Genomic DNA, 16,458 nt, shown 5'->3' with positions numbered 1-16,458 from the left:
GTATTACTTACTCTTGACGGTAAGGGACTGGGGAAGGAGAGGGATTCTACATAACGTACACATACAGATCTGTAATTTACTTTAAATACAGTGGATGGTATGGTGGTGACACTACGTTAGAGTATACATAAGATTCACGAGATTATATACTGTACATTGACACACCTAATTACTATTTCAGGTGATTAGTGGGATGCCTTATTTGCGAAACCTCTTCTCTTAGCCTGTAAGTTTCACTATTACCGAAAATAATAATTAAATCACTGTACGTTATCACGATTGAAAGGAATATTAGGTCATTTAATGATAGTAGCCAGGTTTCGATTTTTCCTTAAAAGGATACGTTTTTCACACAGTTCAGACAATTCTAAGACACTTTTCTTCAATGGAGTTTCCGTCGGAAATTTGTATTTGTCGAGTATTTTAATAGATCAAATTACCAACTATTATTTGTTTAAATTGGGCACTGGGCAGGGCTTTGAAGTAGTGGGAAAATGTGGGGTAAAATACTTAACAAACAGATCTTTGAAAACCTGACCTAACGTTTCCTAACCTTTAAAAATCCTAAAACTATACAAAGCTTATTTCATGTTTTTGGATTTTAGTATGTGTTGTTTTCGGTGTTCAGATAGGAGGGATTCATAAACAAGTTATTCTTAACATTTTTACAAGTTAGGGAACATTAGGTCAGGTATTCAAAGATTTTTTGGTGTTGTTTGGGGTGAATTTATAGTCTTGCACCGGTCTTTCTTTCGCTGTTATTAATATGTATTTCGTAATGTTTAGACATTTTTCTTCTATGATATTTCCACCGAAAATTAACGATAACCGAGATATTAATTTTTCAATATTATTACATTCACTCAGTCACAAGTTTGGACAAAGTCTTAATATAGCAATGGACACTTGCACAGAGGCATGATATAGTGATGGTCAGAGGCATAATACAGTGATGGACTGAGACATGATAAACCCTGTAGTGATGGACAGAGGCATGATGTACCCTGGAGTGATGGACAGAGGCATGATGTACCCTGGAGTGATGGACTGAGACATGATAAACCCTGTAGTGATGGACAGAGGCATGATGTACCCTGTAGTGATGGACAGAGGTATGATATAGTGATGAACAGAGTCATGATATACCCTGTAGTGATGGACAGAGACATGATATAACTTAAAGTGATGGACAAAGGTATGGTAGAATGATAGTCAGAGGCATGGTATAGTGATGGAAAGAATCATGATATACTGATTGGCAGAAGCATGATATAGTAATGGACAGAAGCATGATATTACTCATGGAGATAGACAGAAACATGATATAGTAATGGACAGAATTCCTGATTATCACGAAAAGGACAAATATAATATACAGGTAGTTTTACTTGGGGTTCTCTCGTCCAATTGTCATTTTTATTATGTGCCGCCAGATACTTGAAGACTTGGCTCCCTAGCCTATATCACCTGATGATTAAACACCCAGCAATTGTGTGTAAATGAAGCAGAAAGTCAGATCAGCAACCTGGGACTTGGTCACAATTCTCGTGATATCATATGGCAGCAGGGTTTACCATTAGACAATACATTATGCTTCCAATATCTTCCCAGGCAGTAGTATCTCCCTGTTTGGTAACTGCCAACTACCTAGTGTCTGGTAAAATACCTGTAAAAGAGAGTAGAGTGAAGCAACATTGTGGCGAAGAGAAAGGGAATAAAGATTATCAACTAAATGAGGAGAGCTAATAAGACGAAATGCCTTTGATTCCACCAGAACTAACATTTGGGCAGAAGAAGAGCCACCCCAGGTATGAGAGCAGTACTCCAAGTTAGGATGAACGAATCCCTTATATATTTGAAGCAACTGCTCAGGAGTGGAGTAGCTACAGCACCTGTACAGCATTTCCAGCTTTCTTTTAAGTTCTTTTAGTTTTCTTTTTGCAAGTTTTGTATAAAAGACAATTCCATTCCTTAGAAAGAATGAGGTGATTGTGTAAAATGTTATATATGTTCCTCTTTGTGTAACACTTTATACTTTAGTAGGTAGTGATAAATTACCTAAGTTTGAGCAGTGTTGGCAAGCCATTGGTGCTGAGGAGGCGAGAGTCAAGTAACCTGTGGATCCATTTTATCTTATCATTACACAATGTCCTTATGTCTGCTGTCTCTTTTGTAGGTAAGTTACCCCCTTGGTTGTGGTTACAAGCTTACACCTATCACAAGGTGGCGCATGTGGTAAATTTTACACACACCTGCTAATTGTACCTTGGCATAATTATGGTATTTCATTGCTAATGATATTAGTTGTATAAATATTGCTTTATGTACACATTTGTCACAATGTTGTTGAATTAAAGGTGCTGCAAATATGTGTCAGTTTAGTAAGTGTTGTATCAAAGGAAACTGTTTCAATGCTTCTTGTGTGTACTGTATTTGAACATGCACTATACTGTACTCGTATAGTCGGAACCATTAGGACATGTTAACATTTCATAATGGCTAATAATCAGATTCTTAAGCCTTATCAGTCATGGGTTTGAGAACAGCACGTATACTGTATATATTCAGCTCAACTTAATGTGCGAGTGAAATGCCTATATTTGTACTCTGTACACACGCTTGTGGTGACAAGTTTATGACATACAGAGACATCTGTTTAATATTGTTATGCATTTTCATAGATTTAAGTTATTTCATAATGACCAAAAATAGGGTTATGCTGCATGCAATATGGTTACATAATACATATGACGATATAAAAAAACAAGCAAACATCATGAGAGAAAGGGAAGTTACTTCATTTTGTCTTATCCACCTCCCTACTGTGGACTTCCCGATAATTGCACCTCATGTGTCCTTTGTGGTTTTGGCCTTTGATCCTGTGGGTGATTCATGTGGCTACCAGTCACACCTATCAAGTCATCTTCAAATAACTGAATGAATCCTTGACTCCATATTTGTATCTTATAGTGTGGATGAATGGATGATAATTGTTCTTAACATTCTTGAATCTGGTTTCACTAGTCAGCTCTGAGAGTATGTGAGATACTAGTACCACAGGAGGCACCAGACATTGGTTGATCATGTTCCCTGTGATTTCCACAGATAACAATAAAGAAATGTGTAGTGAAGAGGAGTTGCAGCATCACTTCTTTTCTTATAGACCTTCCCTTTTTTAGTAAGTGGAATAACTTTTGTTATGTTGTACATCCTTCTCCCACTTCTATGACTTGCTGCAGTTATGACAGCTGCCTGACACAGGGTACCTGACCAGATTGAGGATAGATCCTGTAAGGTAATCAGTTGGGGACTAAGTTTTCTGGGTTGATCCTGCTCCAAGATAGATATGCTGAATTTGAATTGGTTGGAAGAGTGTTGCTTGCTTACAGAGTTCTGATGGGAAAATATCGCACTCACTGCTTAGATGCCTAGAATAAAATAATGAAATAATGAAAGGCCAGAAAAACATAATTACTAACAAACTAAGAGTTTCAATAAATGCCTGAAATGTTACTCAAGTAAAATAAAATTACTGTACCAGGAAAAAAGCTATTTTAAAGTACTGTAATATATACAGTATACGTACATTACAGGTATTCAAAAAAGGTGTTGGCTCAGTAACTGTCCAGCTTTGCTGTTAAAATATTGACACTAAACATATCACAATGAGATCTTTATAGGTTATTTCCTAGCCAGTTAAATGTACTGTACCATATAATTGAAATGAGAGTTTGTAAAGAAAAGTGTACAGAGGGGCATGGCAGGCAGGTGGTGGACGAATTAAGGAACATCAATTGTTGAAATATTCCTCTACCTGAGACTCGATAAAGAAAACACTGTTTGGAAAATGAGAAAAGGATTAAATATCTCTCATTCTAAGCTAATTTTTCTAACATAAAACAATTGGAATACACATACACTAGATGTTCATAAAAATACATTTAATTGGGCGAGTGTTAGTTCTTTTGGTGTTGGTTGGGCGGATATCGATAACAACCTGGGGAGATGGCTGAGCCAATCAGTGCCACACTGGGGGCCCTGTGTCACAGCCACACCGTTCTTCCTTCTCCTCTTCAGCACTCACCCACTACACGCCCCTTCAAATACAGGTACATCTAATTTTCCTGATGCTGGTGATGACCTGGGCTCTTGGGATGTCATTCATTCTCTTTTACAGACTCTGGTGATAATTTTCACCATAGAAGAGGGATTTTTGCGCACATGTCGAGGTCATCACTAATATCTTCATTATAAGTGAAACCTTGGAAAAATACTCTAATGCACCATGTAAATTGAGGGATTTACTGTAATATCAAATTTTTTGTACTGTACTGTATACCAATTGCATTGTCTTAACTGTGTGTTTATCCTGATACTGTATTTTGTTTGTGATTTAGTTTCTCTATGTAAATGATGGTAATCCAAGCTTTATCATGGTAGAGAGAGAATGAAAATTGTGGTTGATAAATCACATGTTAGTGTTTTATGGTAAGTTTATTTTAGTATGTGGCTTGTACTATTGTTATCTTGTTATCTTGACAACCTTTATCAGTGACCAGCCTGAATAGTGGGAGATTGTATTACAAGGTCAATAAGTTTATACAATTACAGTACAGTGATAATTATGGTTTTTATCTGGTGTTTGCTTCTTTGCCATTGAATGGTATCCAAAAGCAACTTAGCTCAGCCAGATATTACATTATTGATTTTTTGGTTCTTGTTCATAAATCCAGTACGTACATTGTATGTAGCTGGGTTGATCTGGATTTGAAATTTTGTGTCTGTATCTATTATTCACACAGTTTTCTGACAAATGCATTCCTCCATAGAAATATTTGGGGTGACAGTAGGAAATTGAAATGCTTATAAGTGTAATACAGCTACACCTGTATTAACTCATTAAATTTTGTCTCTTGAGTTTATAAGCCTTAGGGTAATTGAGTAAAATACCACAGGATGTGCTTCTCTTCACTTGGCCTTCCTTAAAACTTATATATACAGTGCCGTATCTGTCCTCTGAATTTTACTCTTTTCTTGGTAACGTGGATGCTTTCTTGCTGCTTTTGTAGTCTTATGAGATGTTTTTCTTTCTACAGACAAAAATGGAAGTTTCCCATAAATATCTTGTGATGGCTCAGGAGTATGTCAATGAATTATGTGAAGGTAAACCAGCTTGGGAGATTATCTTGAGGACAGCAGGAGCGACCATCCTACTAGCGTGGGCTAAAAACTTTCTCTTTAAAGATGAAAGTACGGTATTTATTTTGCAACTGTTATTTCCTTTCTCTATTCAAACTTTACTTCCCCTACACAAACTTGATGCTTACTACTTTAGTGTGTAATTTTTGGATAGTAGCAATATTTTGATGATTATAGTTTACCCAGCTGAAAAGTAGGAATATGATTATTGGACATACTGTACTGTACCTTAGTGTATATAGATAGTATTTATTGATTTATTTCATATATATATATATATATATATATATATATATATATATATATATATATATATATATATATATATATATATATATATATATATATATATATATATATATATATATATATATATATATATGCTGATAACCACAATGCTGATATATATATTTGTTTTTCAGCTCTCTTTGAAAGGGGAAAAAAGACAGTGTTCAAGTTGGCTAGAAAGGTTCCAACAGTGAAAGCCAAAATTGAGGAGGAAATAGAAAAGGTTTGTGATTTTAAAGTTTGTTTTGAACCTTTAGTTGGAGCAGTGAGTAAAGCAAGATTAGACCAGAAAGGTTTCAGCCAGTCTAGAAAGTTATTTTTATAGTATTGTACAGTACTGTACTCTACTTTTATGTGCACTTTTTATAAGTCACAGTTCCACCCAAACTTAAACCTTGGTGTTGCAGCTGTCCATCTTTAAAACATTATGTAAACATTAACCCCTTTACCATGAGGATGCCATTCTTAATATTTTATTTGTTTACCACCAGACAATTTTATTCAGCAGAGAAGGGACCCCATGCACAAGAGTTAAGCTTTAGCTGTTAAAGTTAGTGGTATACCCACATAAATGTTTTTATATCTTAACCTGTTTTGTATTGCACATGTACAGTCCTGAACAAAAGACATATTACCTCTTCTGCTGCTCCACGAACTCTGAGATTCAGATTCATGAATCCGAAACATCCATGGACAAAACAATGCATCAGTTTTTATTGCTTCGGGTTCACGAGTCTGAATCTCTGGGTTTGTGGAGCTGCAGGAGAGGTTATAGGTCTTTTGTTCTGGACTGTTCATATAACTTTCATGCAGGTGTAAACGAAATGAGGTCCATGAATTCAAAACTGGAATGCTGTTGGGCAATATTGTTATTTTATTGGTTTTACCATTTGTTCTTTCATCTAGAATATTTTTGGCCCCATTACCTTGCCCCACAAATTAAAAACAAATCCAAAATGAAAAATCATGGTAGGCAACAGGGATCTTAAGCAAAAGGAAATTTTTATACATAAAGTAGGCAATAAAATGAGCTGTGATGGTTGATGTACCTAACGAATTAAAACATGATTAGGTCAACCAAAAACAGTGTTTCATAATCAAAGATATCTGATAAAAAGGTACATTAAGCTCGGTTTGAGAAATTTGCTGGTGAAATGCTATGTATGGCCACTACTGTTGTATGGATCATAAATGTGGATACCTTCAGATAATACCAGAAGAAGTTTAGAGGCCTCTTAAATGTGGTATTATAGGAGAATGGTAAAAAACAATTTACACTAACAGGAAAACAATTGAAGACATTCTAAGATTGGCAAAAACATCAAGAGAAATATAAAATTAAAGAATAAGGAAAATGTTATACAGGTACAGGACTGTACTGTACTTTGGTTATAGTTAAGGGAAGAAGGGATAATAGGAAAAATATTAGGGGCAAAAGTTCAGGGTAGAAGGGCCAGGGAAATGCAGGGACTACGACGGATGAATTAAATTAAATGCCGTGTCCCCAGAGAGATAAAAAATCTGAGAGGTTTATGTGTGAAATAAATCTTTCTGGTGAGGTTTCATTATCTAACCTCTGACCCACAAACATTTTTTTTTAATTTCAACTCGTAGATTTCTCTTTCCATGGAATTTTGATGAACTGTACTTTGGTAAATTTCAGACAGCTAGATAGGCATTTAATACCAATTATGTGTATGACTCAGATGCCTTTAAAAACCAGCCTGAGAAATGAAAAGTGTAACAGGATTCCTGAAGTATGTGTTGAAAATATATAAGTGGTCATCCCTGAGATTTTGAAGGATACAAGGGTTAAAACACAGATAATTGGATGGGATAGTTTCCCATTGAATCTCGAGTTTGTGTTTACAGTACCATTTTACTGACATATTAAAAAGTATGAATACTACAGTACTGTACTGTAATTGTTGTCAAAATTATTGATAGAAAAAAAGTTCCACACTGTGTTTCTAAATTCTTCATAATAATTTATGCCTCTTGTGTCAGGTATCAGTTTCGATGACACATGATCTAAACCAAGCCATCGATAATGCTCCGTATTTAACCAAGTTGCCAGAGAAAGGCTGGGGCTCTGAGCGAATTATGGATGAGGCCACCAAGTATACACAGTATGGTAAGGATACCAACAGTTACTTAAGAAGAGATATTGATATTGTTGAGGGACTTTGATTATCTCATATTAATTGCAGTTGGAAGCATATTTTTTTATAGCATGTATTGCAGTTCTTTTAATCTTAATATATGGTACATATTATAATTAAATAGAATAATTTTTTACTTTCGTTTGCTTGCTCCCGTTTTTTTCATGACCAATGAGACATTAGCAAGTAACTTGTGAAATCCTTAGTACTAAAACACCCTTTGGCAGAACATGCCCATTACCAAAGGATCAGGACATTTTCAATTACATGGCACACTGTTCAGACTGATAAGGCTGGGTAATGTTTTTACTGCAAGCAGTATGTTTTTGGCTCATTGAATCATAGTAAAAAATTTGACCGCATTTTATATTGTGTTAGTTAACTTAGGGTTTGGTGAGACATTATGTCATGGCCATAATATTAATAATTGGAATTATGTTCACAGGGTTATATTTTATGACATTATCACAATTTTATCACATAACTGGGACTGTACTTCTCTTAAATGACATAAAACCTATAGGAAGCATCATTCAACTGAAACTGCTTCATGAAAAATTCATAACAATTTGGTAATAAACACTTGCACAGGAATGTCCTCCCTTCTGGTCTTGCTGGATCTCTCTGCAGCTTTTGCCATGATGGACCATACTTTTTTAACTTTTATCTTTTATCCTCTTCGCCACTGATCGGCTTGTTAGGCGCTTGGGCGATCGGTCATGTCTCTATTATGCACTGTTAGCAAATACTGGGCATGCACTGGCTCCTGAATATATCGGAACCTGCTCCAGTATTGGTCAAGTCTGGCCTTGAATGAGCTCACACTCGGTGTCGTCACAATGTTCTCTGGCAGATTGTTCAAGAGTTCACAATTTTCACTACGAAAAAGTTTGCCGTCACAGTTTTTTGGACTTGTGGCTTCTTCAACCTTGAGCTGTGACCTCTTGTGTGGCAGATGTCTGCCAGTTCCAGGTATGTACATTCGACCAAGTAGTGCCCCCTGAGATGTCTGTAGTATAAGCTAGGTAGTTGCAGGAGCTCCAATCTCTCTGGGTAATTGAAGCTCCGTAGAGCAGGCACCAGTCTAGTGGCCCTCCTTTGGATATTTTCAATCAATTGACAGTCTCTAGCATACCTCAGTGAGCAAATGGGGTGACAGTACTCCAGACGGGGACGCACCTCACTCTTGAAGTTATAGCAAAGCACAGATTTTGTTGTTTTGTTTCTGATTATTTTGAGAGGTTTTTTCCATTATTATATATTTGTATGTGTCTTGTGTGCAGTGGTGGGTAAGGTTCCGCTAACCGCTAATTAGCGAAGCTAACTTTCTCGTTAGCGGATTACCATTTTCGCTAACTTTGGAAACCATTTGCGGACCAATTAGCTTCCACTAAATTTAGTTCCGCTAACAAAATTTATACATGTTTGTTCCTATCTGTTCTAAGCGTGTGACGCCGCGACGAGTGTCTCCAACAGCCAGTCAGGCATGCTTGGCTGACTGCGTGTTAGTACGTGCAAAGATATCTTTAGGGCCAAGAGAGCCACCTTGTCAAATGGCAGCTTTGAGAGGCTGATGTTTATGAAGGGCTACCAACATCACGTCAAGGCGATGGAGAAGGCCCAGCCACTGCAGCCGGAGTGAATGGAATATTTCGAATATTAAAGTTTAATTAGCATTGAAAAGCCCTAAAAATACTCCAAGCCTCATTAAGGCCACTAATTACCCCCCCCCCCATCGAAATGAGGATCATATATTTGCAATCAGCATGCTCAAGAGTACATATACTGAGATTTTCAGCAAAATCAAATTTTTAGCCAAAAACATAAGTAATTTTTTTACCAAAATATACTTTTCTCTCGGAATTGGAATTTGAGGGGTTTCACCAATTAATTATTTCCAGAAGAACACAAAAACACCAAAATCTCACCTGGGAAACCCATAGTTGGCTAGTAATTAGCATTGAAAAAATCCTATGTTTTTGGCCAAAAATTTGAATTTGCTGAAAATCTCAGTATATGTACTCTTGAGCATGCTGATAAATATCATTCGATGACGCCAATGAACTTGAATATTTTTGAGACTTTCAAATATTAAGACTTTTTCAGTACTGATTACTAGCCAACTAATGGTTTAGGTGAGATTTTGGTGTTTTTGTGTTCTTCTGGAAGTAATTAATTGGTTAAACCCCTCAAATTTCAATTCCGAGAGAAAAGTCAATTTTGGTCAAAAAATTACTAAGGCATTAGACTTATGTTTTTGGTCAAAAATTTGATTTTGCTGAAAATCTCAGTATATGTACTCCTGAGCATGCTGAATGCAAACCTATGATCCTCGTTTCGATTGGGGATCATTAGTGGCCTTAATGAGGCTTGGAGTATTTTTAGGACTTTTTCAATGCATAGGACTTTTTCTAAGCTAATTTCTGCCCAACTATGGGTTTCCCAGGTGAGATTTTGGTGTTTTTGTGTTCTTCTGGAAGTAATTAATTGGTTAAACCATTCAAATTTCAATTCCGAGAGAAAAGTCAATTTTGGTCTAAAAAGTATTAAGGCATAAGACTTATGTTTTAGGTCAAAAATTTGATTTTGCTGAAAATCTCAGTATATGTACTCCTGAGCATGCTGAATGCAAAGCTATGATCCTCGTTTCGATTGGGGGGTAATTAGTGGCCTTAATGAGGCTTGGAGTATTTTTAGGACTTTTTCAATGCTTAGGACTTTTTCTAAGCTAATTTCTGCCAAACTATGGGTTTCCCAGGTGAGATTTTGGTGTTTTTGTGTTCTTCTGGAAGTAATTAATTGGTTAAACCCCTCAAATTTCAATTCCGAGAGAAAAGTCAATTTTGGTCTAAAAATTATTAAGGCATAAGACTTATGTTTTTGGTCAAAAATTTGATTTTGCTGAAAATCTCAGTATATGTACTCCTGAGCATGCTGAATGCAAAGCTATGAACCTCGTTTCGATTGGGGGGTAATTAGTGGCCTTAATGAGGCCAGGAGTATTTTTAGGACTTTTTCAATGCTTAGGAATTTTTCAAAGCTATTTACTAGCCAACTATGGGTTTCCCAGGTGAAATTTTGGTGTTTTTGTGTTCTTCTGGAAGTAATTAATTGGTTAAACCCCTCAAATTTCAATTCCGAGAGAAAAGTCAATTTTGGTCAAAAAATTACTAAGGCATAAGACTTATGTTTTTGGTCAAAAATTTGATTTTGCTGAAAATCTCAGTATATGTACTCCTGAGCATGCTGAATGCAAAGCTATGAACCTCGTTTCGATTGGGGGGTAATTAGTGGCCTTAATGAGGCCAGGAGTATTTTTAGGACTTTTTCAATGCTTAGGAATTTTTCAAAGCTAATTTCTACCGAACTATGGGTTTCCCAGGTGAAATTTTGGTGTTTTTCTGTTCTTCTGGAAGTAATTAATTGGTTAAACCCCTCAAATTTCATTTCCGAGAGAAAAGTCAATTTTGGTCAAAAAATTACTAAGGCATAAGACTTATGTTTATGGTCAAAAATTTGATTTTGCTGAAAATCTCAGTATATGTACTCCTGAGCATGCTGAATGCAAAGCTGTGATCCTCGTTTCGATTGGGGGGTAATTAGTGGCCTTAATGAGGCTTGTAGTATTTTTAGGACATTTTCAATGCTTAGGACTTTTTCAAAGCTAATTACTAGCCAACTATGGGTTTCACAGGTGAAATTTTGGTGTTTTTCAGTTCTTCTGGAAGTATTTAATTGGTTAAACCCCTCAAATTTCACTTCCGAGAGAAAAGTCAATTTTAGTCAAAAAATTACTAAGGCATAAGACTTATGTTTTTGGTCAAAAATTCGATTTTGCTGAAAATCTCAGAATATGTACTCCTGAGCATGCTGAATGCAAAGCTATGAACTTCGTTTCGATTGGGGGGTAATTAGTGGCCTTAATGAGGCTAGGAGTATTTTTAGGAATTTTTCAATGCTTAGGAATTTTTCAAAGCTAATTTCTGCCCAACTATGGGTTTCCCAGGTGAGATTTTGGTGTTTTTGTGTTCTTCTGGAAGTAATTAATTGGTTAAACCCCTCAAATTTCAATTCCGAGAGAAAATTCAATTTTGGTCTAAAAATTATTAAGGCATAAGACTTATGTTTTTGGTCAAAAATTTGATTTTGCTGAAAATCTCAGTATATGTACTCCTGAGCATGCTGAATGCAAAGCTATGATCCTCGTTTCGATTGGGGGGTAATTAGTGGCCTTAATGAGGCTTGGAGTATTTTTAGGACATTTTCAATGCTTAGGACTTTTTCAAAGCTAATTTCTACCGAACTATGGGTTTCCCAGGTGAAATTTTGGTGTTTTTCTGTTCTTGTGGGAAACATTGGTGGTTAAACCCTCAAATTCAATTCCGAGAGAAAAGTCAGTTTTGGTCAAAATTGCCACTAGGCATAAGACTTATGTTTTTGGTCAAAAATTTGATTTTGCTGAAAATCTCAGTATATATATGTACTCCTGAGCATGCTGAATGCAAAGCTATATGATCCTCGTTTCGATTGGGGGGGTAATTAGTAGCAGCCTTAATGAGGGCTTGGGTATTTTAGGACATTTTTTCAATGTAGGACTTTTTCAAAGCTAATTACTAGCCAACTATGGGTTTCCCAGGTTAAATTTTGGTGTTTTTCTGTTCTTGTGGAAGTAATTAATTGGTTAAACCCCTCAAATTTCAATTCCGAGAGAAAAGTCAATTTTTGTCAAAAAATTACTAAGGCATAAGACTTATGTTTTTTGTCAAAAATTTGATTTTGCTGAAAATCTCAGTATATGTACTCCTGAGCATGCTGATTGCAAAGCTGTGATCCTCGTTTCGATTGGGGGGTAATTAGTGGCCTTAATGAGGCTTGTAGTATTTTTAGGACATTTTCAATGCTTAGGACTTTTTCAAAGCTAATTACTAGCCAACTATGGGTTTCCCAGGTGAGATTTTGGTGTTTTTGTGTTCTTCTGGAAGTAATTAATTGGTTAAACCCCTCAAATTTCAATTCCGAGAGAAAAGTCAATTTTAGTCAAAAAATTACTAAGGCATAAGACTTATGTTTTTTGTCAAAAATTTGATTTTGCTGAAAATCTCAGTATATGTACTCCTGAGCATGCTGAATGCAAAGCTATGATCCTCGTTTCGATTGGGGGGTAATTAGTGGCCTTAATGAGGCTTGGAGTATTTTTAGGAAATTTTCAATGCTTAGGACTTTTTCAAAGCTAATTACTAGCCAACTATGGGTTTCCCAGGTTAAATTTTGGTGTTTTTCTGTTCTTGTGGAAGTAATTAATTGGTTAAACCCCTCAAATTTCAATTCCGAGAGAAAAGTCAATTTTGGTCAAAAAATTACTAAGGCATTAGACTTATGTTTTTGGTCAAAAATTTGATTTTGCTGAAAATCTCAGTATATATATGCTCTAGGCATGCTGAATGTGACTATTATCCTCATTTCGATTGAGAGAATTAGTCACATAATGAGGCCCAGGTATTTTGGACACACACAATGCTTAGGACTTTTCAAAGAAGCTAATTATAACCAACATAGGTTTCCAGGTGGGAATTTTGTTATTTTCTGTTCTTCTGGAAGTAATTAATTGGTTAAACCCCTCAAATTTCAATTCCGAGAGAAAAGTCAATTTTGGTCAAAAAATTACTAAGGCATAAGACTTATGTTTTTTGTCAAAAATTTGATTTTGCTGAAAATCTCAGTATATGTACTCCTGAGCATGCTGAATGCAATGCTATGATCCTCGTTTCGATTGGGGGGTAATTAGTGGCCTTAATGAGGCCAGGAGTATTTTTAGGACTTTTTCAATGCTTAGGAATTTTTCAAAGCTAATTACTAGCCAACTATGGGTTTCCCAGGTGAAATTTTGGTGTTTTTGTGTTCTTCTGGAAGTAATTAATTGGTTAAACCCCTCAAATTTCAATTCGGAGAGAAAAGTCAATTTTGGTCAAAAAATTACTAAGGCATAAGACTTATGTTTTTGGTCAAAAATTTGATTTTGCTGAAAATCTCAGTATATGTACTCCTTTGCATGCTGATTGCAAAGCTGTGATCCTCGTTTCGATTGGGGGGTAATTAGTGGCCTTAATGAGGCCAGGAGTATTTTTAGGACATTTTCAATGCTTAGGAATTTTTCAAAGCTAATTACTAGCCAACTATGGGTTTCCCAGGTGAAATTTTGGTGTTTTTGTGTTCTTCTGGAAGTAATTAATTGGTTAAACCCCTCAAATTTCAATTCCGAGAGAAAAGTCAATTTTGGTCAAAAAATTACTAAGGCATAAGACTTTATGTTTTTGGTCAAAATTCGGTTTTGCTGAAAATCGTATATATGCTCTGGGCATGCTGGATACTATTTATTATCCTCGTTTCGATTGGGGGGTAATTAGTCACCTTAATGAGGCTTGGAGTATTTTTAGGACTTTTTCAATGCTTAGGACTTTTTCAAAGCTAATTACTAGCCAACTATGGTTTTCCCAGGTGAAATTTTGTTGTTTTTCTGTTCTTCTGGAAGTAGTTAATTGGTTAAACCCCTCAAATTTCAATTCAGAGAGAAAAGTCAATTTTGGTCAAAAAATTACTAAGGCATAAGACTTATGTTTATGGTCAAAAATTTGATTTTGCTGAAAATCTCAGTATATGTACTCCTGAGCATGCTGAATGCAAAGCTATGATCCTCGTTTCGATTGGGGGGTAATTAGTGGCCTTAATGAGGCTTGGAGTATTTTTAGGAATTTTTCAATGCTTAGGACTTTTTCTAAGCCAATTTCTGCCGAACTATGGGTTTCCCAGGTGAGATTTTGGTGTTTTTGTGTTCTTCTGGAAGTAATTAATTGGTTAAACCTCTCGAATTTCAATTCCGAGAGAAAAGTCAATTTTGGTCTAAAAAGTATTAAGGCATTAGACTTATGTTTTTGGTCAAAAATTTGATTTTGCTGAAAATCTCAGTATATGTACTCCTGAGCATGCTGAATGCAAAGCTGTGATCCTCGTTTCGATTGGGGGGTAATTAGTGGCCTTAATGAGGCCAGGAGTATTTTTAGGACATTTTCAATGCTTAGGACTTTTTCAAAGCTAATTACTAGCCAACTATGGGTTTCCCAGGTGAGATTTTGGTGTTTTTGTGTTCTTCTGGAAGTAATTAATTGGTTAAACCCCTCAAATTTCAATTCCGAGAGAAAAGTCAATTTTAGTCAAAAAATTACTAAGGCATAAGACTTATGTTTTTGGTCAAAAATTCGATTTTGCTTAAAATCTCAGTATATGTACTCCTGAGCATGCTGAATGCAAAGCTATGATCCTCGTTTCGATTGGGGGGTAATTAGTGGCCTTAATGAGGCTTGGAGTATTTTTAGGACTTTTTCAATGCTTAGGACTTTTTCTAAGCTAATTTCTGCCCAACTATGGGTTTCCCAGGTGAGATTTTGGTGTTTTTGTGTTCTTCTGGAAGTAATTAATTGGTTAAACCCCTCAAATTTCAATTCCGAGAGAAAAGTCAATTTTAGTCAAAAAATTACTAAGGCATAAGACTTATGTTTATGGTCAAAAATTTGATTTTGCTGAAAATCACAGTATATGTACTCCTGAGCATGCTGAATGCAAAGCTATTATCCTCGTTTCGATTGGGGGGTAATTAGTCACCTTAATGAGGCTTGGAGTATTTTTAGGACTTTTTCAATGCTTAGGTTTTTTTCAAAGCTAATTACTAGCCAACTATGGGTTTCCCAGGTGAAATTTTGTTGTTTTTCTGTTCTTCTGGAAGTAGTTAATTGGTTAAACCCCTCAAATTTCAATTCAGAGAGAAAAGTCAATTTTGGTCAAAAAATTACTAAGGCATAAGACTTATGTTTTTGGTCAAAAATTTGATTTTGCTGAAAATCTCAGTATATGTACTCCTGAGCATGCTGAATGCAAAGCTATGATCCTCGTTTCGATTGGGGGGTAATTAGTGGCCTTAATGAGGCTTGGAGTATTTTTAGGAATTTTTCAATGCTTAGGACTTTTTCTAAGCCAATTTCTGCCAAACTATGGGTTTCCCAGGTGAGATTTTGGTGTTTTTGTGTTCTTCTGGAAGTAATTAATTGGTTAAACCTCTCAAATTTCAATTCCGAGAGAAAAGTCAATTTTGGTCTAAAAAGTATTAAGGCATTAGACTTATGTTTTTGGTCAAAAATGTGATTTTGCTGAAAATCTCAGTATATGTACTCCTGAGCATGCTGAATGCAAAGCTATGAACCTCGTTTCGATTGGGGGGTAATTAGTGGCCTTAATGAGGCCAGGAGTATTTTTAGGACTTTTTCAATGCTTAGGAATTTTTCAAAGCTATTTACTAGCCAACTATGGGTTTCCCAGGTGAAATTTTGGTGTTTTTGTGTTCTTCTGGAAGTAATTAATTGGTTAAACCCCTCAAATTTCAATTCCGAGAGAAAAGTCAATTTTGGTCAAAAAATTACTAAGGCATAAGACTTATGTTTTTGGTCAAAAATTTGATTTTGCTGAAAATCTCAGTATATGTACTCCTGAGCATGCTGAATGCAAAGCTATTATCCTCGTTTCGATTGGGGGGTAATTAGTCACCTTAATGAGGCTTGGAGTATTTTTAGGACTGTTTCAATGCTTAGGACTTTTTCAAAGCTAATTACTAGCCAACTATGGGTTTCACAGGTGAAATTTTGGTGTTTTTCAGTTCTTCTGGAAGTAATTAATTGGTTAAACCCCTCAAATTTCAATTCCGAGAGAAAAGTCAATTTTGGTCAAAAAATTACTAAGGCATAAGACTTATGTTTATGGTCAA

At 35.7% G+C, this 16,458-nt stretch overlaps 1 protein-coding gene across 1 annotated transcript; it reads left to right on the top strand.

Annotated features, from left to right (window-relative positions):
* The first annotated feature begins 6 nt into the window (after window positions 1-6).
* LOC121878307 (sphingosine-1-phosphate lyase 1-like) lies at window positions 7-7,692 on the top strand. Its single transcript, XM_042384412.1, has 4 exons — window positions 7-19; window positions 5,097-5,250; window positions 5,622-5,710; window positions 7,495-7,692. Exons 2-4 carry the CDS (start codon window positions 5,103-5,105, stop codon window positions 7,675-7,677), a joined length of 420 nt encoding a protein of 139 aa, XP_042240346.1. The 5' UTR covers window positions 7-19; window positions 5,097-5,102; the 3' UTR covers window positions 7,678-7,692.
* Window positions 7,693-16,458: the final 8,766 nt, after the last annotated feature.

Source organism: Homarus americanus, unplaced genomic scaffold (genome assembly GCF_018991925.1).
Source record: "Homarus americanus isolate GMGI-L3 unplaced genomic scaffold, GMGI_Hamer_2.0 scaffold41027, whole genome shotgun sequence".
Taxonomy (NCBI): Eukaryota; Metazoa; Arthropoda; class Malacostraca; order Decapoda; family Nephropidae; genus Homarus; species Homarus americanus.
Note: the sequence above shows the minus strand (reverse complement) of the source record. Positions and strands in the feature narration are given on the sequence as shown.